Source organism: Drosophila persimilis, unplaced genomic scaffold (assembly GCF_003286085.1).
Source record: "Drosophila persimilis strain 14011-0111.01,24,50 unplaced genomic scaffold, DperRS2 tig00000002-arrow-pilon, whole genome shotgun sequence".
In the NCBI taxonomy this organism is placed as follows: Eukaryota; Metazoa; Arthropoda; class Insecta; order Diptera; family Drosophilidae; genus Drosophila; species Drosophila persimilis.
In genome coordinates this window covers 14,103,429-14,129,870 of record NW_020825289.1, presented here as the reverse complement: position 1 = coordinate 14,129,870, position 26,442 = coordinate 14,103,429, and the positions used below count along the sequence as shown (strand labels likewise).

The 26,442-nt window shown below is 45.9% G+C and overlaps 4 protein-coding genes across 7 annotated transcripts; 3 read left to right on the top strand and 1 right to left on the bottom strand.

Moving 5' to 3' along the window:
- Window positions 1-7,919: 7,919 nt before the first annotated feature.
- Window positions 7,920-9,786, top strand: LOC6593160 (tetraspanin-8). Its single transcript, XM_002018298.2, has 3 exons — window positions 7,920-8,121; window positions 8,489-9,567; window positions 9,644-9,786. Exons 1-2 carry the CDS (start codon window positions 8,065-8,067, stop codon window positions 9,539-9,541), a joined length of 1,110 nt encoding a protein of 369 aa, XP_002018334.1. The 5' UTR covers window positions 7,920-8,064; the 3' UTR covers window positions 9,542-9,567; window positions 9,644-9,786.
- A 1,018-nt stretch (window positions 9,787-10,804) lies between these two features.
- Window positions 10,805-17,952, top strand: LOC6593161 (tudor domain-containing protein 7B). 2 transcript variants are annotated; one of them, XM_002018299.2, is made up of 8 exons: window positions 10,805-11,000; window positions 11,540-11,777; window positions 13,300-16,074; window positions 16,143-16,270; window positions 16,792-17,062; window positions 17,125-17,276; window positions 17,333-17,481; window positions 17,547-17,952. In XM_002018299.2, the coding sequence occupies exons 2-8, from the start codon at window positions 11,562-11,564 to the stop codon at window positions 17,768-17,770; spliced, it is 3,915 nt and encodes a 1,304-aa protein (XP_002018335.2). In that variant the 5' UTR covers window positions 10,805-11,000; window positions 11,540-11,561; the 3' UTR covers window positions 17,771-17,952. The 2 variants fall into 2 exon arrangements, with proteins under 2 accessions (XP_002018335.2, XP_026841939.1); XM_026986138.1 differs by lacking the exons at window positions 10,805-11,000; window positions 11,540-11,777 and adding an exon at window positions 12,330-12,415.
- On the bottom strand, window positions 17,791-18,803 carry LOC6593107 (mediator of RNA polymerase II transcription subunit 8). Its single transcript, XM_002018300.2, has one exon. It carries the CDS (start codon window positions 18,727-18,729, stop codon window positions 17,971-17,973), a length of 759 nt encoding a protein of 252 aa, XP_002018336.1. The 5' UTR covers window positions 18,730-18,803; the 3' UTR covers window positions 17,791-17,970.
- Window positions 18,804-18,879: 76 nt separating this feature from the next.
- On the top strand, window positions 18,880-22,537 carry LOC6593108 (basic salivary proline-rich protein 1). 3 transcript variants are annotated; one of them, XM_026986141.1, is made up of 7 exons: window positions 18,880-18,984; window positions 19,679-19,936; window positions 20,138-20,808; window positions 20,865-20,956; window positions 21,021-21,381; window positions 21,450-21,896; window positions 21,962-22,527. In XM_026986141.1, exons 2-7 carry the CDS (start codon window positions 19,861-19,863, stop codon window positions 22,097-22,099), a joined length of 1,785 nt encoding a protein of 594 aa, XP_026841942.1. In that variant the 5' UTR covers window positions 18,880-18,984; window positions 19,679-19,860; the 3' UTR covers window positions 22,100-22,527. The 3 variants fall into 3 exon arrangements, with proteins under 3 accessions (XP_026841942.1, XP_026841941.1, XP_026841943.1); XM_026986140.1 differs by having other exon boundaries at window positions 18,881-18,984; window positions 21,447-21,896; window positions 21,962-22,537; XM_026986142.1 differs by lacking the exon at window positions 19,679-19,936 and having other exon boundaries at window positions 18,881-18,984; window positions 21,447-21,896; window positions 21,962-22,537.
- Window positions 22,538-26,442: the final 3,905 nt, after the last annotated feature.

Here is a 26,442-nt window from a genome sequence, read left to right as displayed (position 1 = left end):
CAAACACAGCGCCGAAGACGAATTTATTTGTGTTTTTTGTTCTTTTTTTGTTTTTCCACTTCATAGAAAAACAGGCGGCTACCAAGTTTCTCAATTTTCTCCGTTTACTTCTGGGACCACACCAATATGCTAAAAAAACGAATGGCTGTCCTTTTTCTAGGCTTACCGAGCGGCAAGACAAGTAAATATCTGTCACTATAAGATACAGAAATTCTCATTTCCCATTCTTGACTTTTTGCTCTCCTCGTGTGTGATGTTCCCGTGAGATAGTTTGATTAATGGCCTTAAAGTACTAGATATATTTGGGATTTGGGCTTTTTTTGGTGAGTAATGTGGGCAAGAAAAGCAGGAAGCCGTTAACGCATATGAGGCTTGTGGGCTGGACACTATTAGGCTTCGACACTACATAAACAAAGGGAACTTTTTACCTACACAAAAAGTTGCCTGTTTATAACGCGAAATCATCGAGCTACCATTTCCGCTTGATTTATGGCATGTTCATATGATTTCGGGCTCCCAAATTGTATTGGTTCCGTTCAAATTTACAGCACGAGAGGGAGAAAGAGGAGAAAGTTCCCTGGTGCTGACAGTTTGCGTTTGTCACGCGAAGGCATTTAACGGATCGTCGCTGTCGCTACCGTTCCGTTCCTGGTGTTTTATTAATCAAAATTTCTCATTCGTCAGGCGACGTGCTTGATGCGGTATTTATTTAAATTGCTTTCCCCCGCCAGCAACCGGCCACGACCACTCTGATTTGAAAAGCCAAAAGGATGGATGATGGCTAATGGCTTCAAGTGTTTGACCAACTTTCTTTCGTAATAGCTGAGTTACTGTGGAAAAAGAGTTCCTCCTCAATCGAAAATCCTTACCTTCTACTGAATGGCGACTTACCAAAAAGCACACCTCACACCTAACCCTTTTTTATGTACCATAAAGCAATTCAACCCTTATACGTTCAGAAGATAATGATCGCATGTCCACAAGCAATAGAAATATGTTTACCAAGCCGTTAGTCTCTTTTTTATAACCTTTTTTTATATTTCTTTCTAATTTAACCCCAAACAATGGGCAAAATAGTATACCTATGGAGACTCAATGCACAGAAACCCACAAAAAATGGCTAAGCCGGCAAACAAACAAATAATAGGTAGGTCTCCTATTAAATTCGAATTAGAAACACGAACAGTTGGCGCTCTCCCCCGACCCTCAAGGGATATGTTTGGAGTGACCACTTGAACTGGTCACCCCTTTGAAAGCGTGCGAGAACCACCATATGACGTCAGATAAGCCCTTTCTCTAGAATCAATTAAGGTGAAAACATTTTTGTAATCGCAAAAGGATACATCAGGATCCCAAGAAGGCCCAATGCCTCTGGAAACGTCAGAGCGCCGCCAAAATATAGTCATATTTATGCCTATTTTGTTCTGAAAAAAACCAAATACCCGCCTTATGAATCTTCAGTTCCCTTATCATTTCAAAGCATTCATTCCGCACCAGTCATACTCCTACTGGTAATGCTTTCGGGCTGGTAAATGTAAAGGATGTTTTACGATATAATTTTTATAGCGAACAACATATTAATATCGATTAGAGAGTCCCCTCTGATCAATAAATAGGGAAATATACTAAATTCCGCGTCACGTTCCATTTCGTTTCCATGTTTTCCCATGCATTCCTGACATCTTTGTCTACAAATGGAAGAAAAGGAAGCATACTTATCTCTTACCCAAATCATAGCAAATGTTACCACAATCGATGTGGGCGACACTTGACTATTCTTAAGCGTCTTCGTATTTTTCCTGTGTGTGTCAAAAGTAAAGACAACTGGCAGAGAGCGAAAGAGGGTTTCTTGTATAATCATTATTTGTTTTGTGTGTGGCCAGAGCCCGATCTACAGTAGCTGAAAGGAAGCGCACGCCAATATGCATAATCCCTTATGTACACCTTGAGTTTGGGACAATGCTGTAGAATTTGATTAGGGATGCAGGACTGTAAGGACTGTAAGGATATACATACAGACATCGATTGCATCCAAATTGCAAAGGAATTTTGTAGTACCGAAAGGAGATCTTTTAGACACGACGACAGCTGGGCTGACTGTGTGGAGTATGCAGAACAGAATACAGGATTAATTGTAGATGGTTGCAGGCCGGAGGATTTATTTATTTTCCTTTGTGACGTTTAATCCACAGTGAAAGTATCAACCAATTTTCTTGCGTAAATACAATTTTTTAACCAAATATGTGCCTATATAGGTCGAAGGCTTAGATATTTAAATAAACAATTCAAGCTTGCAGAGTTTCGCTCCTCGTTCCCCGATTATACATGCTCTCTCCTGTTAAAGAAAACATGTAACTCTACCATTATTTATTGGGCTGTGAATCCCATTTCTGTAGCCATTGTCTACGCGTTAATGTACCAATAACCTTATAAAATCGAGTCAAAATCCTTTCCCTTTTTAATGGTCCTTCAATCCTTAAATGCCGTGTGTCTGAGTCTCCTTACCAAGATTTATAGTTGTTCGCTTTTTAATGCCGCGTCTCTATTCTTTACGATCAGTTCTCTATTCTTTGAGCTGCTTATCCTTTTTCCTTTCTTGTAGGTGTTTTGATTTATTGGCATTTTTCTGGATGTTGTTCGCAATCTGATAAGTTGTTGTACACAAAGGAAAAGACAGGGGACTCATGGATTTTCTTAACCGAGCAGGTTGGTAGTTTCTATGCTTTCAATGAGTCAGAGGGCATTCTTTTTGATAGAATTAGATATCGTGAAATGTATTTTAAAACACTTATCGAGAAGACGAGTTGTTATATTTTGCTACAACTACACTATGCGCAAAGTAGAGCTATTTTTATTTCGGAGCAGTTCTATCGAAATTGATTTGTAAAGAAAACATAGGCATAGGGCAGCTAACACCACACGCCTCGGGAGGGTGGACTACTTAGAATACAAAGAAAATCCAGCCAGATCACCTTACATTTGGAGACAATGTTGAAAAACCTTTGAGAAACTGCACAGCTAGGAGACAGCTTACCTAATTTATAGTCTTAAGGCTTTGCACCGTAGATATTTGCAATGAAAACAAGAAATGCAATTGTTGCGGCATATTCTTTTTGAAATCTTAAACTGGACTATGGGCACTCTGTTCCGGGAAGGACACCAAAACCAAGGGTTAGGAGGATTATCCGAAGTTTTGCTAACAAATGAAATTGGTACGGATTTCGCACAGGGCCCACGGAATATGCCGTAACCTGAACTACGTCCAAAATGTACGTAACATATGTACATATGTATATCAGTTCAAGTTAATACTGCTAGTGAGCAGACTCATTTCTTCATTGCCGTAAAAGTAAATTCAGTTAAGTGACCATTATGCGACTTTGGTCTCAAGCCAGCCCATTCTATTTCTATATAAAAAGCACCTAAGACGTGTTAAACCCCAACAATAATAAAACCCCGGCCAATAATTTTGAGTGTTCTTAGAGGACCGAGGAAATGGGAGGGAGGCCGGGGCCCGTGCTCATGAAAATTTGTTAGGCAACTTAAGCTATGGCATAAAATTCAGAATCCTCTCATTCTTGGACTATTTTCTACTGTCAGTTCTTATAAAGGACACATGTCTATGTCCTGTCTCCTGTCAGCCAGCCAAGCTACCGCATAAATTTTTTATTCAAACAGACACACACACACACACACACACACACAGCTGACTAGTTATTGTTTTTTATGAGCTGCGACAAAGGAACGCCTTTAGGAGGAGCATGTACAAGAAACTCACACTTGGGCTCAGATATAGAATAGCCAACGGAGACAGATAAGACAGAAATCAACACGAAGAATATGTGTCAGTATCATGAGCAGGTATACTTTACGAGTTCCAGGAACAAACTGCAGTTTGGGGATTTCCTGTGGCGAGCAAGTGGTTCGAGCTCCGTGCCTTATACATACATGTATTTAAATTACTTGTGGAACGCCGAGAGTGAGTGAGCTGATAGCTCTAAAGTATTGGAATAACTTGAAAAACAATTAATACGAACAATTGGATCACAAGAGAAAAGCAAACAGCGATCCCTTCCCTTTCTTTACGCTCAGAAGGTAAGCGAAAAGCTTTTGTTGGAAAGCAGAATTAGAAGTTGGTGGAACGTCGTATTGCGTGATCATCCCCATTTATCGTACAACAAAGAAACAACAAACGAATCAAACAGAACAGCAGGCGAAACAGGCAACAGAACCAACGGGCGGCCATCAAAAGCTTTATTTAGGGGTTGATTTTTAACCCTTCGTTTCCAGCCCAACCAAAATGGCGGTGTGGCCAAATGTTGTGTGATTTTCTACGTTACTCCTGTAAATAAAACAAGAACATTTTAAAACTATACCTAGAAAACCCTAAGACTTTATATTTTCAGTCCCTTTAAGCTTAGATTCTCTTGAAAAGCCAGTTGTTTCGCCGATAATTGCTTTATTATCAAAGGAACCTGGCTGCCCAGGTAACCCAAAGCCCCTAAAAGAATGCCCAAGAGCTGCCCAGCTCCCCCAGCTTCTTAAAGCTAATAAACTCCAAGCAACATGAAAGCAAATACCACGCACTGGACTCATCCCCACACCCCGAAAATAATCGACAGCAGATAGTACCCAGCAAGCTTACAACAGCAACAACAAAAACTTAAATGAAGAAGAAAAATTGTAAAACGAAGGCGTACTTTTCCTTTCATTAAATGGAAAAACGAGCAGTTCTAACGCTCTTGCCCTAACGCGAAAGGACATTCATTGAAAAACAAGAGCAAGTCGAATCCTTGTCCCATCACAACATCGGTTGCCGGTACCGCAGATGAAAGTTAACAAGGCATCAAGTAACAGGACGCTGCCTCCGAAGAAGTATAAAGGGTATCCTAGCGACGATTCTGCTGGAGGATAAGATGGAGGATGTGGAAAAGCGTAGAATGTCCAGTACACAAAAACAAGAAAATAAAGCTTAAAATTGTAGCTCTAAATAAAAGGTAGCGGATCAAATCCCAATTTGCTCTTTGGGGTATGATATACATAGCGTACACGGCATATGTTGTATCCTGTCGCATGTCCTTCCTACGCCTAAGGCCAGAGTGTATGGCTGGCAATTTTGTTTTCTCGAAAAAAGGACATCCCACGCACTCAAAACTACCTACAGCTTGGGTCACACATCTGCTGTACTCGCGCACCGCTCCGTTTTCATTTTGCTCCCCTTTCGACAAATTGTTATGCCCCTCTCGAGCCGCAGCCCAAATTCATTAAAAAAATGTCAACGACTGTAAAAATAAAACTCTAATGTGCAGCGAAAGTCTCAGCCCGCGACTTGAAGAAAAACTCGAGTTAATTTATCATTTTACTTCCTGTCAGCTGCCCGTGGATGTTCATAGCACATGAATGTGGCTAAAGGTACAAACTATCTAGAGTATTTGCACTGCAGTCTAAAGTAGTTCTTTCTTAGGAAATGTACATATTCTTCTTTAATCTTAGCTTGAGCACACAGCACTGCGGTCTGCCGCCAAAGGGTGATTATTAGAAAGTCAAATTCTGAATTTGACATGCTTCACAATACGATTGGTTATGCTACATAAATTTGTAATTTAAAGTAGTACATTATGTATTGAAAGGATTCAAAAGGGAATACTGACCACGTGCAGCGAAAAGGCGTGTGGTGCAATCACGCTGTGAGGCGGAAAGCAGCTGCTTAAAATGCTGGTCAGTCTGATTCTGAGTGACCGTAAATTACACAACTGCCAGCAGAAAGAGCAATCCTTTGGCAACACTTTTATGACCCTCGATGCGAATTTTGGCAGTTTCTATGAAACTCGAAGGCCCCTTCTGACAATCTATAATTGTCTTGCATTGTCCTATCGGTTTCCTTGTGCACAACCTTTTGTGACCACACATAATTTATTATATTTTTAGACCATGGAAACTCACAGTTTGCCTTTCCCACGCAGCCGACGACGCCAGACACGCCAGACAAGACTCGCCATTCAACTTGATGACTGAAGTCTACTACTGTGTCCTTTTCTTTTTGCTATACAACTCCTTTCGACCCTATCACTTGTGTGCAGTCTCTTGACTGTGTTTTTTTATTTCAATGTTGCGTGGGTTCGACTTCCACGAACTCTTTGAGCGATAAACAGTTATACCCCCAAAGGACTTCCTCGGAAATATTTCTAAAACTCTTTTTTATAAGGGCTGGAGGAAATATCTAGTGAAGACCAAAAATTAATAATAAGCTAACCTTTGTGTTGTATGAGGATAGTATTTAAATGTTTACAATGCTCAGATGTTACCCAATTAAGACAATATATACGCACATTTTTAGTATTGGGTAAAATTTAGTAAAACGAGTAAATGTCAACCAAATAATGTGAGCCAACATAATCCCTTTACACACAAATTAAATTGAGAACACACACGCTGCATACTTCCGCTTTCTGGCGTTCGCATAACATATTAAGAAATTTGAAATACTCAAGGGTGCGTTTGAGAGCCAATACAGTTTGAATTTACCGCCAAGCACAAGGTTGCTTGTGCGCTCTGCAGGGCTGCCAGATGCACAAAAAAGAAATATCATTGCCAGACTGGGAGATTTATATTACTCTTATATTATATTTCTTATACTTATATTATTACTGTTGTATGAGCAAAAGTGCCTTATGCGTCTGCCTACAGTGGCTTCAAATGACAGTAAGTCCTGATGTCACAGGGAACTCCCAAAAACAACCGCTGTTCCACGGCTATTCCGTGCTTTCCACATTCTTCGCATTTACAGTTAAAGTCGAGCCACAGAGTTTGCAGTTGCGATACCGAAACGACCAGCGACGCCCTTTGTGTGGCCCACTACTCCCTGCCTCAGCCGCCCAGAAGACGAATTTGATTGAAAAACAATTGAAAAAGGAAGAAGAAGAATAGATCCCGGACTGGGGGTAGGGGTGGAACAGCTGTTCGTCTGAGAACGGGCGTCTGGTGCAATGGAAAGACCGACAAGACAAGATCTCGTGTGGCGTGGGGAATGGGTCCTGCTCCTGCCGCTTTCCTGCTGTTCTCGCGCCAGGAGCACATTGGATACCCTTCAAGGATGTGGACGATGCGCACGCCCTAAACGTGTCGGTGGCGAGGTCACCCGCGTGGATGGCAGCAGTCGTGCCCTTGTGGAAGGGGGTGGAGAAGCCGCGTTCCATGGTCCTCGAGACGCGTCGTGGATACATGTACATGAACAGAGTCGCCTCGGACTCCATAAGCCGCGCCACGATGGACGGATCCGATCTGCAACCATGTCCGGGAGCTCATATTCGACCAGGATACGAGACGCCTCTACTGGATGGCAACAAGTGTCAGGTACTGGTTGGCAGCTAGGACTACGTGTACTGGAGCGACTGGAGCGCCGGAGAAATTGATCAAGACGGGCCAGAACCGCAGCCTCGCCAAGGCCGTGCATCCGCATCCCTGTGAACATTGCCGTGTATGCCATGTAGGCTATCGTGAACGATCACGATAAAACAGACTCTCCACAGAAAGAGGGAGAGAGATACCCACCCATTACACGAAGACTCTCCACATTTTCCCCATTTCGAAAACAAATTGTTTGTGGTTTTATATATGTAGGTATAGTAGAACTGTAAAGTATAATGAATCTAAAAGTCAACCCTCGCGTGCATAGTTCATCATGTATTTGTTGTAACTTTAGCTTTTTACAAGTGGTTCCATCTGGCTGCAGATGGAGCGAGCGAATGAGTGGGAGTACAAAAAGAAGAGACCATTATAGTTTTTACTCTCTGGAGTGCCTCGCTTTCGCTTTGAACTTGCCACACATTGCTCTTGCCTCGCTCTGCTATTCAGTTTTTAATTCGCAGCTAAGCAAGACGCGTCGGATGAAAATAGTTACATTTTTCACTTATCGAGAGCTCCCCCTCTGACTTTACAAGCATGCCTACTGCAGTTTACAAAGACTTGCACAATAGGCTTTCGTTATCGTTCTTCATGCTGTAAACATTGCACTCTGTCTAATTGATTGAACCACACCCGAAGAAAACACGCTATAAATTAAACATGAAGCTCTGTTTCAATTACAAGTTCGCCCTCCATTTCAGCAATTTTTTATTTCTGGTAAGTTTTTGTAAGCTGTTTATCCGAAAGTAAAACTAATACATCATTATCAGAGTATGATTTTGTGCAAATAAATTATACAACGCACCACGCACATTTCACTATTTCTAGTAAATAGTATGCTGCATTTACACTTTTCCCTTTAGGGTTTTACATTTTAGCCTGGATTCCATTCAGTTTACCCAACTTCACTCTGTCGGTTTTGTTATGGTTGGCTGACCGGCGGAAATGTAAATTAGCGTGTTCCAAAGAACAGTCCAAATAGATTCTGTTGTAAACTAATAGGGGACCAAAAAAGCCCATATTCCATCGTGATCTTTTTTGTTTAATTCTAATGTACGGACATTCATTTCTATATCATTTTCAGCTTTGTGGTATTCTACTCATTTTATCCGGCTGCTACCTGTTTACCGACAACAAGCGCATATTACTGTCCAGACTAATAGCCGCTCCCAGCGATCGTCTGAACGCATTACCACAACCATTGCTCTACTACATAGCTCTGGGACTGGCCATTGCAGGATTTGTAGCGGTGCTGGCATCCGTCGTGGGCTTTTGGGCCAGTTGCCTGCATACCTATTGCTTTCTCAGTATCTACTTTTTGAGCGTCGTGGTCTTACTCCTGACCGAGTCCGTAATATGCCTGGCCATTACTCTCTGGCCGCACTGCTTGGGCATTAGCCTAGATGAGAGTCAAATGGTAAAATCTTTGCAGACCTATTACGGTGTACCGGGACAGGAGCAGTTCACCAATGCCATGGACTTGGCACAGACTCGCTTTGGCTGCTGCGGAATGAAAAGTTCGTTGGACTACGACACATCGTTGTGGCGTCTCCAAAGCTATGGGCAAACCAATTGGCCTGTTCCATTAAGTTGCTGTGTACTGGAAAATGCACCACAGCCATTGGCGTATCTGGATCCGAAGCCAGCAAATGAGTCTCAGTGTCAGTCCCTGGAGCATTTATCCTATGAGAGGGAGCGCTATACGGAATCATGTCTGCTCCATCTAGACATCTGGTATCGGGAGCAGTATAGTGTTTTCCTTGGCGCCAGTCTGCTAATGGCAATTGTTGAGTTCTGTGTCCTGCTCGCCATTATAATGAGCTGCACGGGCCTTGCCTCCCAAAGGGCCAGGCTTGAAAATATTCAAAACTTGACAGTTCAAAAGCGCAGACGGCATACAGCGCTGTCACATCGTGGTCTTGTGGAGAACATATATGACCCGGAGGTGGAACTCAGAGTAAACTCTGGTCACAGTACGAACGGCATATGCCTGGGAGGACCTAGCAGACACGTAAGCAGCGAGGATTTCACGGAGTTGTATCTAAAGCCCAGCGATCTGCACACGCACCGCAACAATGCATCTTTTGAACCAAATTCTGCCAACTTCCATGCGCAGACAAGAAATTATTTGGTTTAACCTATGAAACTCTAAGCTGAGAGAAGGTAGATTTGCCATTACTTACTATTCAACATATATAGTACCTATATACATACATATATTTAATTTTGTTTGATGTAGATTGTGAAACTCAACGCAATGCGAAGCTACGACGACATTTGGAGCTACCTTATATACATACATATGTGCATACAGGAAATTAACACAATGTATACTACTAATTTTATTTTGTTTGCAAGCTTGAATCGTTTTTGTTTCAGACCTTGTGCAAATTTAACAAAATATCTCAAAAATTTTAAAGAATTATTTTAAGAAATAAAATATGTGTTAAAACATGCGTAAATAACTAATTTATGATTATTATATACTGAAATATCTTTTTTCCAAAATAAATAGGAAGCAATTTGAACCAAAATGTACGCAATAATGTTACAGCATGCATATAATTATCACTTATTCACTTTCAAACAATTTCTTTTTGGCGCGCAGTTCTCAAGTCGATAGTATTGAAGGCGTTTCTTGGTATTTACGCTCTTTTTTTGGGGCTTTCAGCTCATCAAATGAGTCGGTATATTTTGGTATATTTCTGAGGGTCAGACCGTATATACCGTATTATTATACTTTTCATAGTATTTTCCAGTATATTTTAGGACGCGTTATGGACTTACCCTCTTGTACAATGCACCAATGTCGAAACCGTGTAGAAATGCCACTTAGAGCCATGTCTCAGGCCACATCGAATGTTATTTCGTGATCAGCATCGAATTCCTGATTGTTTGCCATCAAAATCTCATTTTTTTGAAAAGGTCGCAAAAAACGGCATGTCAGAAAGTGGATAACAGAAGTTTTTCACACTGGCGCTTCCATGGGGCTTATCAGGTGTCGCCTTTAGTAATTACATGAACATGTAGTTAATATGTAGCAAATGCGTAGTTACCAAGTTTTGCCTAAATGTTATTTTATAAACAACCCAATAAAAGTGAGAACTTAAATTTAACCAGTCTTCTAGGAAATTTATGTAATAACCGGATAATATTATGAGTTCAGACCCTCAGGTCTTAGCTAGATAGTTATATTCCACGGAAAATACTTAACGAGGAATACAAATAATTCGTCAGTATGTTTACGGTATATTTCGATATATGTGACGTAGTTCGATATATCGCTGAGGGACCGTATAACTTATCGATACCGATTGTGTTTTAAATAAGCGCCTCCTGTCATTTAAGTGCTTTTTTCCAGTTTTTTAATTTGTTCATAACTAATAAAAACTAAACTAAATTCATCGGAAGTGTGTCGTGAATTAAAATCAACCAGCTGAAACGACCGAAAGAAAGGCACAGCGTGCAGCGCACGTTCGACAGGGCCCCGCACGGGTTTTCTATTAAGACAAACTTTACATTTATGCAAAATCGAGTGCATATTCAACAAGAACGTTTTTTAGCCTGGAGCTAATATTATAAACTTAATTTTTATCGTAAGTTCATAGGCAGAAAGAAGTTCTGGTAGTTTCTGTAAAATAAGAATGGCGGCAATAACGGAACTTTTTTCTCGCTCAAGTGTACGGGTGTTCTACGCATTTCGAGGAAAAAAATATACATCTGCACAAAAAAATGGGTTTAAGCACAAACATATGGATGTGCATATCTTTTTTCAAATGGCGGATCATGTTCAGTTCAGAATAACAAGAATAATGCAGCGTTTGCTGATTTCTGGACGCTTTTTCTTCTGCTCCTGCCGCCGCGCCGTCGTCGTCAACATGTGTTTATGTGTGTGCGATCCCGCTTCCGTAAACATGCTGCATTGGGTCGTGTTTCTCTTTAACTGTAGACTCTCTTTTTCTCTTATCTCTGTTCAGTTTTTTTTGTAGTGGATCTCATTTTCGTGCTTAATTGTTGCTGCTTGATTTTTTTGTTAATTGCTGGGGGTGGGTGGTGGTAGGCGTTCAGGGCATTCCAAAGTACTTGAATCATACTTAATCAAATGCTAATGTCTCTCTCTTTTTCTCCTCTGCAGGTCTGTATAATTAAGAGGCGCCATGTCTTCGAGAGAAGACATATTTGCAGTAGTCACCTCCGAGGTGCGGGCGCTAATCATTAGTGGGCGTAAGCCGCCGGTTCCCCTCGACGACATTCTCAAGGACTATTGCGAGGTCGTGGGAGAGCCACTGCCATTCCGCCGGTTGGGCTACAGAAGCGCCCAAGATCTGCTGGAGGCTACCAAGAACTTTAACTTTCAGACTTATGGAAGCACGGTAAATGTCTTTTAGGAACCTAACCAACGTGGAACTGCAGATTCTTCGTGGAATTACATACTCTTCGCTTATTAGCGCCTCTGTCCACCCACTTGGACCGCTTGGACTCTTGCACGCACACACAACCTCGCCCGATCTTCAAAGGTTATACCCTGTATTCGTCGTTTAGGAGGAGGGTATATCGTAATCGTGTATATGTTCGTAACAGCCTGACGGAGGATGTATACCCGACCCCATTCCATATTTTCTTCTGTTTAGCATCAATGGTCGAGATTATTTACATAACTCATAAAGTAGCCTTGAAAAATCGGCAAGACCAGATGCAATTTTGAAGGAGGTTTGCGGTCAGATCATTAGAGGTACAGGGTATCTGTTTGTCGCGATACTGGAATGCAGAAAGTTTGCTGGCTTTCTCTCGCCAGTAGCCAGCAGCACGCTGAGCTTGCTCTCTCGCTCAGCTTTCGATTGGCGCTACGCTGCGAAGCTTTTGCGAGCGCACCCGCCCGCAGTACCTTTCAACGCGTGCCGAAAGCTACAGCTGCCTCTGCTTGCTGCTGCTGCCGCTTGTGTCCACGGGGGCTGCCGCAAAAGGGGCGACGTGTCAACAGCCTTCTTCTTCGTGTTCGCCTTCGAAAACTGTAAACAATGGCATTTTACTTAACTTAGTTTATTTATTTAGCCGCCGTAGTGGAGTGCGCGAGATTCTGCGGCTTTTACGAGCTTTGCCTCGCGATTTCTTTAGTTGCTGATTAAGCGCTTTTGCAAATGCAGCCCGCCCCACTCCCCACGAAAATGTGTAACACGAAAATCGAAAATGCCAGCAATTTAAACTTTTATTTTGCTGTGCATATCTTTGTCTCATTGTGTGTGTGTGGTGAAAGTGATCGAACGACTGCTATCTCTGTTCGTCCGTGCATTACACTTGAATTCTAGAATAGATGCAGATGCAGATGCAAATGCAGATTTGTACTTCCGTTGCATGGGGGTGCGTGGGCTGGCACTCGCCGCTCTAACTTCTAACGCATTGCTCTAGGGTCCGACCAAATCAATAATTCCGAGTGCAACCAAAATGAGAGCAGCACTTATGAAATGAATGCAAAATCCTCATTGTACATATATACTGAGTAGCTTTCTCTGCATATCGAGTATAGCCGTCCCCCATATCACGTCTGGCGCCCTACCCTGCCCATACCCATGCAGCATTGCTCAATGGAGCTCTCCGACCTTATAAAGAGCGAAAGACGATTACAGCAATGAACCACAGCCCGCATTAAATGATTCATTTGGCTGAGCAATCAAAAATCAACATGAAACAGCTGCGATCTCTAAAACAGACACCGCAGCACTTGAGCTAACTCTGAAATCTTAGAGAGAAGAGTTTGCTGGAGGGCTGGAGATTTATTGGGTCTCATTGTTACCCAAATTGGGAGCTCGGCAAGCAGAAATTTCATGGCGGAAGGCTTTCCCTGGTCCCAATAATTTTATCTTTTTCGGATACCAGAATAATCATATCCTTTTGCAGGTCTACATCACCGCCAAGTCCAGTGCGAAATCGGATCACATTGCGTCTATGGTGCGGCAGCAGAAATCTTCCAAATCCAAACGCTCCCTCTCAAGGCCGACTCCACAGCCACGCGTTTTTCAAAACGTTGCACCCGCTTACCAGCAACAAAGTTATTCTCAGCAACAGCATCAGCTGTGGTCGCAGCAGCAGCAAAGGAAACTGCTACAGATACAGAAACAGCAACAGCTGCAGTTGCAGCAACAGCAGCAGCAACGGCATCACGTGCAGAATCAACTGCAAAATCAACTGCAGAATCAACTGCAGAAGCAACTGCAACAGCAGCAGGAAAATTTAAAACAACAGCACGAGAAAGAGTTGACTAAGAAAAAATTGCAGATTGCGACGCTGCAGAAGGTGGTTGATTGGCATTGCAAGCAGGAAGAGGAGAAGCAACGCCAGCTGAAAGAGATCAAGGAGCAGGACGAGCAAAAGCTCAAGGAGCGCGAACAAGAAATAAAGAAGCTGGAGAAAGAGCTTGAGCATTTCAAACGCAAGGCCGAAGCCAAAGAGCTTCTGGACAAAAAGCTGGAGAACGTCGCTCCAAAAATCGCCTCCAACACGCCGGTGCTGGCCAAAGATAACAAACAGCATAAGGGCGAGAACCAAGCTACCAAAAAAGTCGAAGAACTGGAGAAAGTCGCTCCGAAAATCGGTTATTTCAGACCAAGCAACGGGCAGACGCTGGACAAAGATAAAAAGCACCATTCGAAAGAAGACGTGCACTTAGGTCGCTTCGATATTTGCAACATGAATGGCCATAGCAACGGCAACGGCCATGGCAGAACCATGGCGGGAAAGCCTCCTCAGCGCCCCATACTAGGCAACGGTGCTCCGCATCGTGGAGGTGGTCCAGGGGCTGCTTTTGACACGCCCATCAGCTCCAAAAATCGAGGAATGCAGCAGCGGAGCTCGGTTAATGATAGACTGAAGCTACAACAGCAGCCAGCGGCGACTCCAGTGACCGCAAATCAAACACCAATGCCTGTAGCAGTGCCGATAACTCCTCCTAAAACGCCAGAGACTCCCTCGACAAAGCCCAATCAGAGAGCACCGCGGACATCGCCGAAAATTCCGAAATCCCGGAGCCCCAGCAGGTTCGAGTTCAACTCAGATGCGACCCGCGACCCCATCGCCACTCTGAAGGCGTATTGCGATTTCAAAAACTTAGAGCAGCCCGCTTACCGCATCTTCGAGAACGTTGATCGGACCCAAATTGTCTGCTCAGTGACGGTCGGCGCCTGCGTTTACAGCTGCTATCCCAAGGAGTTTACTGACGAGCCGACGGCTCGCAGGGAGACCGCCAGGATGGCCATTGAGAAGATCAAGACCGTAGAGTCGCGCCAGCCGCTGGCTATCTGCACACTGACGGATCACGAGTTCATCGACGGCCTGTACCAAGAGCTGCGGCAGTACCCCAACGGCATTATAGGCCACAAGCTGGAGGAGTGGTATGAGCAGACCTTCAACCACCACCTACCCAGCCACTGGCACGATCTGGTTGTGGAGTCGAGTAAGATTCGTCTGGAGGATAACGTCCATTCTCTCATTCTTCTTGCCAACGATCCCGCCTCTCCGAAGTCGAACAAAGCAGAATTCCAGAAGCACGAAATGCCTGAGCTTCGGCTGCCGTGGATGAACAAGGTGGACCACAGTTTAGAGCGCCACCACGACTGGAGCATGTACATCACCCACTGCGACTCCACCAAACAGGTCTGGGCCCGCCTGATTGATCAGATATCCAGCCTAGAGAAGTTGACGATGCACCTCAACAAGCACGTGCCGGCTCGCACACTGGTAACGGATCCCATTGAGCAGAATATGTATCTGGTGGAAGTCACCGAGGGCTGGAGTCGAGTGCGAGTGCTCTCCGTGGATGCGAAGCAGCGAACCTGCCTCTGCCACTTTGTGGACTTTGGGGACGTGGCCCAGTTTGAGTTTGAAGATCTGGTTGGTTGTCCGCCCCAGTTCCTGATGCTGCCCGCACAGGCTATCTGCCTGGGCATGTATGCACTGGAAAAGTTCGCGGATCACCCGCACGCCCAGGCCGTGCTCCTTAAAGAGCTCGCCGGCCAGCGGGTTGTGGCTCGCATCCTTACCACCGAGAAGCAGTTCAACGAACTCGGCGGCTGTGCCCAGGGCATTTGGAAGGATGATAGGCGAAGCGCCTGCCTGGTGGGCACCCTGTACGACACCTCCACGGTGGAGGACATTCACCTAAACGATCTAGTTGCCAACAGCATCAGTCGCAACACCCCGGTGCCCATGCTGAGTCCGGACCAGAAGTCCAATCCGGTGCTCATCTCGCATATCAACGAGGGCGGCGACCTCACGGTTCTACTCCGTAACGAGGATCTAAAGTTTGTGGAGCGCAGCATTGCCAACACGGTGGCCGACATTGGGGAGAAGCATCGTGTCACCTACTCGGACCTGCTGCGCGATCGCCTGGTGTTTGTCTGCGACGAGTCAGTCGAGGGATTCAAGCAATGGTACCGCGGCATGCTCACCACCAAGCCGAAGAACGCCGAAGAGGAGACCTTCGACGTGTACTATGTGGACGACGGGCGCCTCCGCAAGACGCACATCTCAAACATCTATCGACTGGAGGCCAACAATCTGGCGCTAGCTGGGTATCCGCCGCTGGCTCTGCGCGTCCGCCTTCACGACGTACCCGATATCGTGGGAGACATGCTTGGACGCCTTCGTGGACTGATGCCGCCCCGAAGCGAGGCAATCGTGAGTGTCCTCCGCCGAAACCGGCCCCATATGTGACAATAGCTAACAATAATTTCATGCATTCACAGCTCAAGGTGATGGATGGTTCCGGCAGTGACAAACTGCCGATGGTCAATGTTTATGTGCGCGGCCAGGATGCCAATGCCATGTACATGTGCGTGAACACCGCCATCCAGATGGAATACGAAATGCAGAGGTAAGTTCCATGCCGTGTGCTTTCTGCCCTGCACTACGATCATCATTCGCACCCTCCCACCCACACACACACTGGCACGTGGCATCACCACCACCCCTCTAATTGGAATCAAGCCCCCTATAACACCATACCACACCACACCATGCCATACCATATCACATTTGATCTGTGCTCCCCCAAATCATCCAAATGCATTTTCTATTAGTGCTTTCGATAAACTGGAAACAAAATGATGCGCTATCGCTAACCCCATCCACGATCAACGTCAATAATAATAAATGTACAACAAATAAGCATCGATAATGTAAGATAATGCGTAAGAACTCCATTCCCATCTCTGTATATAAAACTACTAAACTAAAATATACTCATACTCGTACCACTTCACATCACAATGCTACCTACCCGATAAGATCCTAGAACGTTTTTCATGCCTTATCCTCAATACTGTGTCCCACGCCCCCTACATTCGTTCCCCACTCCCCTAACGCTACCCTGACCCCGTCGCCCTTCCCAAACAGAACCTCGCGTCCGCAGACCTACGACGATGGCGGCCTGCGCTTCAATCCCAACGGACAGCTGCAGCGACGCAACAGCTTCGGCTCTGCGGTGTCCAGTCACAGCAGCGGCAGCCTCAGCTTCAGCGACCATGTCCTTCCCGCCACCCCACCCGTCACGCCACTAAGAGGATTGTCGTCGACGCCCACGATCAAGGAGTACGAGGCAATACCGGCAGTGGGCGCCTACTTCGAGGTGCGCATTGCCCTCTCCATCAATCCCGGACACTTTGCGGTGAGTCGATGAATGGTTCGATAGCAATCCATCGTTAACTCTGTTCCAAAACGGCATTCCAGGTACAACCCTACAAGAGCTACAATCAGTTCCAGCATTTGATGAAGGATCTGCAGGCCCATTGCAAGGGAGCGGCGGCACAAGGCGTCCAACCTTCACGAGTGACCATAGGAGAGGCCTACGCAGCTCCAGACAGTGATAACGTCTACCATCGGTAAGTCTCGAACAGGGAGAACAGACAGACCAAGCCAATAGCTAATCCTCTTGCAGTGTAATTATTCGGAAGATTTACGATGAGATTATAACTGTGCGCTTCGTGGACGTGGGCGATGACGGTGTAGTGGCCTGTGATCAACTAAAGAAGCTTCCTCTGGCCTTTGCCGAGCTTCCCAAGATGGCCATACCAGCTCAACTATATGGTGGGGGTCCAGCATCCAACCTTATCTATCTACTTTTCTAATGCTATCTGTGCCATCCTATTCAGGCATCCAACTTGCAGACGTTCTCTGGACTCAGGAGAACTGTGTACGCTTCCGGATGCTAACGCTGGGTAAAAAGTTTATCGGGATTGTACGGCGACTGAGCAAGTTGAAGGATGACACGCTAGCGCTGTGCCTGGAGCTGGTCGACACCTCCACGCCGCAGGACATAAAGCTGCACGAGATTCTCATCAACGAGAAGCACGCGCAGCCAGAGCCGAAGGTCTGAATCGAAGAACGACTTTAATATGAGTTTGAACTTGTTCACGTTTATATTTGCTTATTTGTAGCCTTAGGAATAGGTATATATGTATAATTTATTACGACGATACACATTCCCCCAAACGGGAACGAACAGTTGGGTTACTCTGTACTACTCGGAAACGCAACAATATAAAAGTTATGATTTTAGCCACTACCGTTTGACGTCTATCGGGAGAAGGGGTGCACTTGGTTGGCCGCCTTGATGTTGGTCTTGACGGCCGAGGGAGCCTTGCCCAGCTGCTGCTGCACGTTGCCGGGACTCATGGCGGGCCCGCCCATGGGCGAGGAGGCGCGAATCGAGGGCGGCACCATCATGCCAGGCCCCGGGCCGTAATTCGTCATCTTCAGACCCTTGCCCATGCCCACCGCGGCAACGAGGAGCTGAGTGTCGGCCATACTGCTGGTTTGCTGGATGCCGGTGCGCGAGGAGGACTCGATCTCCCACTCCTCGCGCGCCTTGCTGACCATATCCAGGACGTGGGAGACAACCTTGTTGTACTGGGTGACCTGTTTCATAGCCGCATCGTTGGTGAGATTGGCGGCTTTCTGCTCGTTCGCCTGCATTTTCTGCTCGGTAAGCGGATCGGGCCGCGTTCGCAGATAGTCCGGCACAATGTCGTGGGAGAAGACCGGCACGCGTCCCTCGGTGATATTTATTAACGTCTCGTCGCGATCCATCGACACCAGTAGCGGCAGGACAGTTCGGTTCCTTAGCGGTGGACACTGCTCTTTGGCCAGGATCTTCGTTAGCCCCGTCAAATGACTGGAAATGATGGCAAAATTGTCCAGAAATGTTGGCCAGTTGATTGTCTCGTATTCCATCTCCAGTTTCTGGATCATGGCCAGCACCGCCAGCTTCAAGTCGTTCAGGCGCTGCAGGACGGCGTCCAGCGTCATCTCAAAGTGCTTTTCCTCGCGCTGCATTTCCGTTTTTATATTAAACAAATTTAATTGCAAAATTGAATATTTTTACTGCAACACACGCTAGTGTGACCATGTGAGGACGAGAACAGCTGTTGAAGTTTTAGGGCATTCTGGGTATTTTCTCACTCGCGCCATACGGTCTGACAAACATGGCCGCCGTGGTGGTCTAAGAAAAAAACTGAACGCCGTGTTTTTTCATTTGCAACTAAAACCACACGAGAACTCTTTAAGCGTGCCCGCAAAACGTATAACAATGTAAGCAATTTAGTCTAGTGACTGTTACTATCGTTTTACACAATCGCTGATGCCTACAAACGGTACTTCGCAACGGATAAATTTTTTTTGCTGTCGTCGAGTGTCTCGTACTCTCTCTCTCTCTCGCTCTCACTCGTTCGCTGTTGCTGACAAAGCAAACCATACGTGACGGGGCGTGTACATGTGTGTGTTGTTTGTGTGTGCAAGCTGGCCAGAAGCTGAAAAGTGAAAATTTGTTTGTATGCGTGGATGACACGATCAAAAGCCGGTCGGTGCTCCCGATCCTCCAGCACTCTCGGTCCAGCTACATTAACTTGCCCTACATGCATTCGTCGTCCTACGCCCCTGCTGGCCATGCGCTTGGCCCGACGCGCCGCGGCATGGGTTGAAGTTGATCGCGTATCGTCCCGTCCCCGCGATCGCTGACTCTCCCGTGGCTTGGAATATTCGTCCGGCAGCCGGAAAGTGTACGGGAATTCGGGCATTCTCTGCGTTTTCAGCCCAACGCCTCTGGCAGCTGACCCCCGCGCACGCGTTCGTGTTCGTGCTTGCACACCGGTCGTGTTGTACTCTCTCTCTCTCTCTGCAGTTTCTCTCTCTCTTCTCTACTTCCTTGTTGATATTGTTGTTGTACGCCATTTCTAATGCCTCTCTTTCATGTTTTTTTATAATATAAATTGTAATATATTTGCAGCTTTTTGTGTATGTTTTCTGAATAAGTATCATGCCAAAATGAAATGGTAAAGTGTTGCCGCGTTCGCATAATCGATTACGAATAAATACATATATACTCTATACATACATAAATACGTGCGCGATTGTTGATAGAAAAAAGAGAGCTAGAGCTATATCGATATCGAAGCGATTCAGCCCGCGATGGCGTCGCGCAGGCGCGCCGATTTGAATCCCAAACTGCACATGGACAGGCAGCCGACAGCTGCCCGCATAACAGGTACCTCCCAATCCAAATAATCACCACCCCTCTCAAACAGACAGAGAGTCTGATAATCCGGGGATGTGTTATCCCTCTGTTATGAAGTGGCCCTAAAACGGCGCCATAAAGAAGGGATGCGATTCTCACTAAAGAGAACGGATCGACTGAACCTCACGAAAACCATTTTTAAACCGCCTACCCACCCACTCACCGTTTCAGATCCCTCTCTGCCCGCCGGCAAGCGACGCGAGATCGACAACGTCATGAAGAAGGCTCGGGCCAACACAACCAACGACTACTGGGACAAGAAGCTGATCGAGGCCGAGGAGAAGGACCCCAATCGCTGGCGTCATACCGGCTACAAGAAAATGTACATCCAGGGCGAGAGCAGCTCCGGGGACAGTGATCGCGAGCCGCACGGCGTGCCGCGCCCCGGGGAGGGAGCACCACCCCCCTATGGCCGCTATCCACCCGGAGGAGCCCCGCAAGGTCCACCGCCGCGCTTTGGCCGATCCCGCTCGCCCCATTCGCGCAGCCGTTCCGGATTACGCAAGTCGCCGCCGCTGTCGCCACCACCGCGTCGTCGCTCTCCGCTGCCGCCCATGCACGGCATGGATCGTCGCGGCGGCCCGCGATCCCCTCCCATGCCGCGCTCTCCCAACCATGATACCATGATGCGTCGTCCCGGCAATGGCCACGGTCGGCCCCGTTCCCCACCCGAACCGAGCTCCGGCTCCTCGTCCTTGCGCCGCAAGCCAAACGCGTCGCGTTCTCCCTTGGGCCGTCGCCGCTCACCACCGTTGCCTCCTCCATCGTCGGCGGGACTGGACAAGCGCAGTTCGGGACACATTCTACCGCGTTCTAAGCGTCCCCCCTCGCCACCGCCAAGGGTAAGTCATATCATTCATCAATCGATTCCAATTCTTAATCTGTATCCTCTCTGCAGCACTCGATGCGTTCGCGTTCCAACAGCTCAATGAGCAGCAGCTCCGACGATTCCTGCTCCCTCTGCTCGCCCAGTCATCGCCATAGATCTCGGTAAGCATTCCTCCCGGCCTTATGTTTCCATTGATACTCAAACTTGATCTTCTCCCCCGTACAGATCCCGCGGTCCGCGCTCCCCTCCGCCAAAGCCGCGTGGGCATTATCGCGCCGGGGGTCCGCCACTCCCGCCGCCGGATACACATGGCCGCGTCCATGGTCGTCCCAGCAGTCCACCGCCGGTGCGTGGAAGCGGCTCGGTGTCCGCAATCGACAAGTATCGAGACGCCAAAATGCGTCACCTCGCACACGAACGCGGCGCCACGTCGGAGGCGCACATGAAAGTCGCTCGCTCGTCGCGTCACTCACCGCCGCCGGAAGATCCGCGTCTCAAGCACCGTCCGCCGGAGCCACCAGAGCCGGCAGCGACGACTGCTGCGGCCTCTGCTCCACAGGCCAAGAAGAAGAAAAAGGAGAAGGAGGTGAGTGTCGGAGTAGCTCGTACGAATCACGATCACATCCAAACATTGAATTACTCTGTTTATAGCAGGTGAGGCCACGCATCAAGATCGAGGGTGAGAAACGTAAAAAACCAGGGGCGCCCAGTGGCAGTGGAGGGAATGCAAACTCCTCGTCCGGTTCAGACGATTCGGGTGACTCGGACAGCGATGAGGTGCCGTCGCTGCCCACGTTCTCGGCCACAACGCGGCTGACGCTCTCGGAGCGCTTCGGGAAAATGGCGCAGTGGAGCATCGATCGCAGTAACATGGAGAACATGCGCATCACCAAAGATTCCGCGGGTGGTGCTCTTAAAGTGATGATTGAAGAGGGTCTCGAATCGCCGCCGCGTCGCTATTCGTATTCGCCTGCGCCGGCCGGACACTTTCCGGAGGAGTTGGCGACCACAGCACCGTCGGGTATGCTGTCGTGGGACGATGTGCGCGTACGTTACGAGTACTACAAGAGTCGTGGCTACTTAAGGGATTTGGATCTGAAGGTAAATGGAGTGTCCATACTCTGTAAAGCAGAAACTAAAGATCCGTTTCCTTCTCTCTTGCGCAGGACTACATCAAATGGGAGGAATGGTGGTATAAATATCAGGAGTGGCTGAAGCAGGAGCGCTACTATGAGTACTGGGATCGTAGCCAGCAATTGCGACGACGGCGCAAGAAGTTACCGGTCACTCAGCGTCTCAACTGAGAAACGCCCCCGTGGGCATCCGTACCGCAGTGTCCCAATCCTGTAGCTCTTCCCATCATCCTTCCCCAATTTGATCACCCTCGCTAACCAATTTATCCATTTATCATTTGAACTGAACCTTTATTTTGCTTTCTCCCTTACTTTTAATCTTACTTCATTTTTCCCAATCAATTCACCCCGCCTTTTTCCCCCTTTTTTGTACATTGAAAATGTACGGAAATGCATTTGTCAGCTCATGTATTTGATAACTAAACAATATGCATATACCACGCGATCCGAGCGCCAATTGCGGATGCTTATAAGGATTACATTAACACTGAAGATTGTAAGTTGTGTGGGGACTGTGCGTCCGGCCGCCGACGTGGTGCGGCACAGATCCCGAGAGGCAAATGTAAACGATTTAAATAAACCAATTAAAAACGGATGAATTTTACCGAATGTGCTCTCGATTTGGATTTCGATCGGATTTCAGGTTACACCGCACACTAATCCAGGAGCATGATAATTTCTGCTGGCTGGTGTTGGCGACATTAGTCTCACTACCGCCACAGGTGGCCCAGTCACAGGTGGTTGAGTCACCTACGCTTTGGAAGCGGCTCGGCTAGTGATTATCGTAAGTACCAGCGGAAGTTGCGGGTACCTGTATCGCCTGTGTTGACACTGGTCCACCATTCCCCAATGCAGACATAGCAGCTTTCATTGCGTAAATAATAATTAAAACTGTCAAGTAAAAAGTGGAAGTAGAAAGCCGTTTACGGCTAGCGTTATCGGAAATATGGTGTTTATCCTGTTTTTATATAAATAAGACACCAGATATTGAAAAGAACAATATAAATGAGAAAGGGGAGAGATGAAGGATACCTAAAAGACTTGAGAGAAGGCAAATAGTAAACTGGCTTGACTTTTGCACTTTCGAACACAAATTTTGAATTAAAAAAAAAAGAAAAGGAAAAAAGCGCCTTTAACACACCCAAATATGTACCCACACATTTGTCTATATGTACATTTGAATAAAAATACCTATATTCAATTTTATATTAACCCAAAAGAAAGCTGAAATTCATATTAAATTTCATTCTTGTTTGAAAGAAATGGAGGTTAGAAGTAGACAGGAAACAGGAAACTAATATCGCGATCCTCTGCGGCTGATTCCGCTGTAGCTCCTCGCCCTCTCGGGAGGTCCCAGGAATGTGCTTCTGGCAGGAATTGGCAGCCACTGTCTGTCCTTCTGCGAGCTATAGCCATGATGTCGCTGGTGTATCGCTGAGGCAACAATGTGGCTTACCGTCTGATGTAGCAGGGACCAGTGAACAACGGCGGAATTGTTGGTTCACGCCCACGGGAAATAATGTGAGCAACCAAATTCATACGCCGAATCAAACATTGGCCTCCAGCTTCGAGATTGGTAAGTGATTCAGTCTATAATTTTGTATATATTTTTAAATATTTCTTCCTTCACAGAGGACTTATGTACCCTAAGACAGACAGAATCATCTCCCAGCAGAACAGAAGCGCCTAAGAAGTCATCCTGGCCATAGGCAGCAAGGACTTTGACTACGAGAACCAAGGGAGGAGCTACGCAGGCTACTAGACTCTAGATATATCTCCTTGCTGTTATATTTAAGGATATACGCATTCATTTAGATAGTAGATACAAAAATGTTTCCCACTTGTTAGTTTTGTTATACTAAGCTAAGTTTTAATGAATAAAACTATCCTATCTTATCATCCTTGATGTATCCTTTATCGGGAAAACTATCCCGACCACAAAAAGGCGTGGCACGTCCAGATCGGTGACCAAATAGCGGAGAAAACTAAACATTTTTGATTTGGGAAAATGTCCTTGATCCTTGATAAGGACTCCATAAAATCAGGGACATTTATCCGATCCCAGGAAGACGTCGCACGTCCTGATCGGGCCAAAAGGTAACCGAGAAAACTAAGTAGGTATGGTTGGGGTTATTGTTGTCCTTACCGAAGGATCAAGGATATTTTTCTGATCACGGGGCCATTACGCGTCCCGATCGGGCCACAAATAAGGGAGAAAACAAGATATATATGTCTGGACAAAATATCCTTGATCATTGGTCCTTGATAAGGACACCGCCAAATTAGGAACATTTTTTCGAACACAGGAAGCCGTCGCACGCTCAGATCGGCCCATAAAAAGCAGAGAAAATAAATATTTTTGATCCTTGAGATCCTTTGTCCTTGAAAAGGAATTCATAAAATCAGGGACATTTCGCCGATCACAGGAAGTCGTCGCACGCCAAAATCGGCCGACAAATAACGGAGAAACAAAACTGGTTTGTAATTTGTTATTTTTGAAAATGTAGTTCAAGAAATCAACGATAAGGGCGCCACCGTACAAAGAAAAAACCCCGCGTCAAATGGCTGAAATACCAGGCGAACAGAAATCAGCAGAAGGTCGATCATGTTTTTAAGCCCCCTAAAGTATGCTGCGACATTTTTTTGGCAATTGCTACAGTTGCTTGCTGCTGATTTCTGTTCGCCTGGTATTTCAGCCATTTGACGCGAGGTTTTCTTTTTACAATCCAGCTTAGCTATCTCCGTTATGTGCCGGCCGATTTTGGCGTGCGACGACTTCCTGTGATCGGCAAAATGTCCCTGATTTTATGAAGTCCTTTCAAGGACAATGGATATCAAGGATCAAAAATATTCATTTTCTCCGCTTTTAATGGCCCGATCAGGACGTGCGACGTCTTCCTGGGATCGGATAAATGTCCCTGATTTTATGGAGTCCTTATCAAGGATCAAGGACATTTTCCCAAATCAAAAATGTTTAGTTTTCTCCGCTATTTGGTCACCGATCTGGACGTGCCACGCCTTTTTGTGGTCGGGATAGTTTTCCCGATAAAGGATACATCAAGGATGATAAGATAGGATAGTTTTATTCATTAAAACTTAGCTTAGTATACAAAATTAACAAGTGGGAAACATTTTTGTATCTACTATCTAAATGAATACGTACATCCTTAGATATAACAGCAAGGAGATATATCTAGAGTCTAGTAGCCTGCGTAGCTCGTCCCTTGGTTCTCGTAGTCAAAGTCCTTGCTGTCTATGGTCAGGATGACTTCTTAGGCGCTTCTGTTCTGCTGGGAGATGATTCTGTCTGTCTTAGGGTACATAAGTCCTCTGTGAAGGAATATATATTTTAAAATATATACAAATTTATATACTGATTCACTTACGAATCTGGAAGCTGAAGTGGCCCTGTGCACAGGAGCAGGCCCCGGTCAGGCGCCTGGAGTCGACAGTCATCATCGATCGCACACTCGCTCATATGAACCGGAAAACGCTCCCGATAAACGGTGGTGTGCATATAGGCGTCCGAGGGCAGGCAAGAGTCATTCCTTGCCACCGAAGGGGGCACCTGCTAAAATGAAAGGAAGAGTTAAATAAAGTAAATAAAGTGAATAAATAATAACTTAATAACTTTACCTGACGGGGTAAGAGGAAGGATCGCGCCATAGCAGTTTGTGTCCAGAGAGAGTCTCGGCCAATAGAGCTGGAGGGAATACAAAAATAAAAGAAGAAGAACCAAGAAAAAAAATTCAATGGAAAAGATGAATAGGGGGGAAACAAGGATAACTTACCAGGTCAAAGCCGACAAATAAAGTACGCGATGCACGCGATCGTAGATGCAGGATCGATCCAGCAACATACAAACGGGTTAGAGAGCGGGAAAATCTCGAGAGCGGTGCAAGACACGAAAGGTTAAAGCCTCGGGCCGCTTATCCATGGAAATATATACTGAAATATGCTCCTAGAAGAAATAAACAATTCGTAATCTCTCTTGAGAGCAGGCTCCCATGGTCGGCTGGCTTATGATGACACACTCTAGAGCCGAAGACCCTGCGATCTAATTCAGAAAGTTCGTTTGCGCCATATTCGGTACATGTAGATCCGTATTTATGGTCAAACGTTAGTGGTCAAACTCACTTTTGACAGCAGCAACCTAGGAGGAACATTTCACCAGAGAATTAGAAAATCGTTTTTTTCGTTTTTTGGGTAACCTGGTAGCCTTTTCCCTGCTCCCCAGCTGCCTGTCAAAACGCCGCTACGAGGCTCGAAGCAGTTCGAAAATCATTCCTATTTCTATCTTTGTGTCGAGCACATGTTCCAGTCAAAACAGAAAAAGTGAGTTCTGATAGAAAAATTTCAAAATTATTTGAGAAAGTTTTGTGAAATATTTTACGGAAATTAGGCACAACAATTTAATAAATTTTTGAGAAAGTTTTGTCAAATATTTTACGGAGAAATTATACAAATTTGTTACTTTTACTTCAAGTTAATTTTATTTGTTTTTTTTTTGGTTT

What these genes read in the sequence shown, in the direction of transcription:
- LOC6593160 (XM_002018298.2), top strand. Translation starts at nt 8,065, where the DNA reads ATGAAGCTCTGTTTCAATTACAAGTTCGCCCTCCATTTCAGCAATTTT. An exon ending in TCAGCAATTTTTTATTTCTG is followed by an intron (nt 8,122 to 8,488) that starts GTAAGTTTTTGT and finishes TATCATTTTCAG; the next exon opens with CTTTGTGGTATTCTACTCAT.
- LOC6593161 (XM_002018299.2), top strand. Translation starts at nt 11,562, where the DNA reads ATGTCTTCGAGAGAAGACATATTTGCAGTAGTCACCTCCGAGGTGCGG. An exon ending in TCAATCCCGGACACTTTGCG is followed by an intron (nt 17,063 to 17,124) that starts GTGAGTCGATGA and finishes ACGGCATTCCAG; the next exon opens with GTACAACCCTACAAGAGCTA. An exon ending in CATACCAGCTCAACTATATG is followed by an intron (nt 17,482 to 17,546) that starts GTGGGGGTCCAG and finishes CATCCTATTCAG; the next exon opens with GCATCCAACTTGCAGACGTT.
- LOC6593107 (XM_002018300.2), bottom strand. Translation starts at nt 18,729, where the DNA reads ATGCAGCGCGAGGAAAAGCACTTTGAGATGACGCTGGACGCCGTCCTG.
- LOC6593108 (XM_026986140.1), top strand. Translation starts at nt 19,861, where the DNA reads ATGGCGTCGCGCAGGCGCGCCGATTTGAATCCCAAACTGCACATGGAC. An exon ending in AGTCATCGCCATAGATCTCG is followed by an intron (nt 20,957 to 21,020) that starts GTAAGCATTCCT and finishes TCCCCCGTACAG; the next exon opens with ATCCCGCGGTCCGCGCTCCC. An exon ending in AGAAGAAAAAGGAGAAGGAG is followed by an intron (nt 21,382 to 21,446) that starts GTGAGTGTCGGA and finishes CTCTGTTTATAG; the next exon opens with CAGGTGAGGCCACGCATCAA.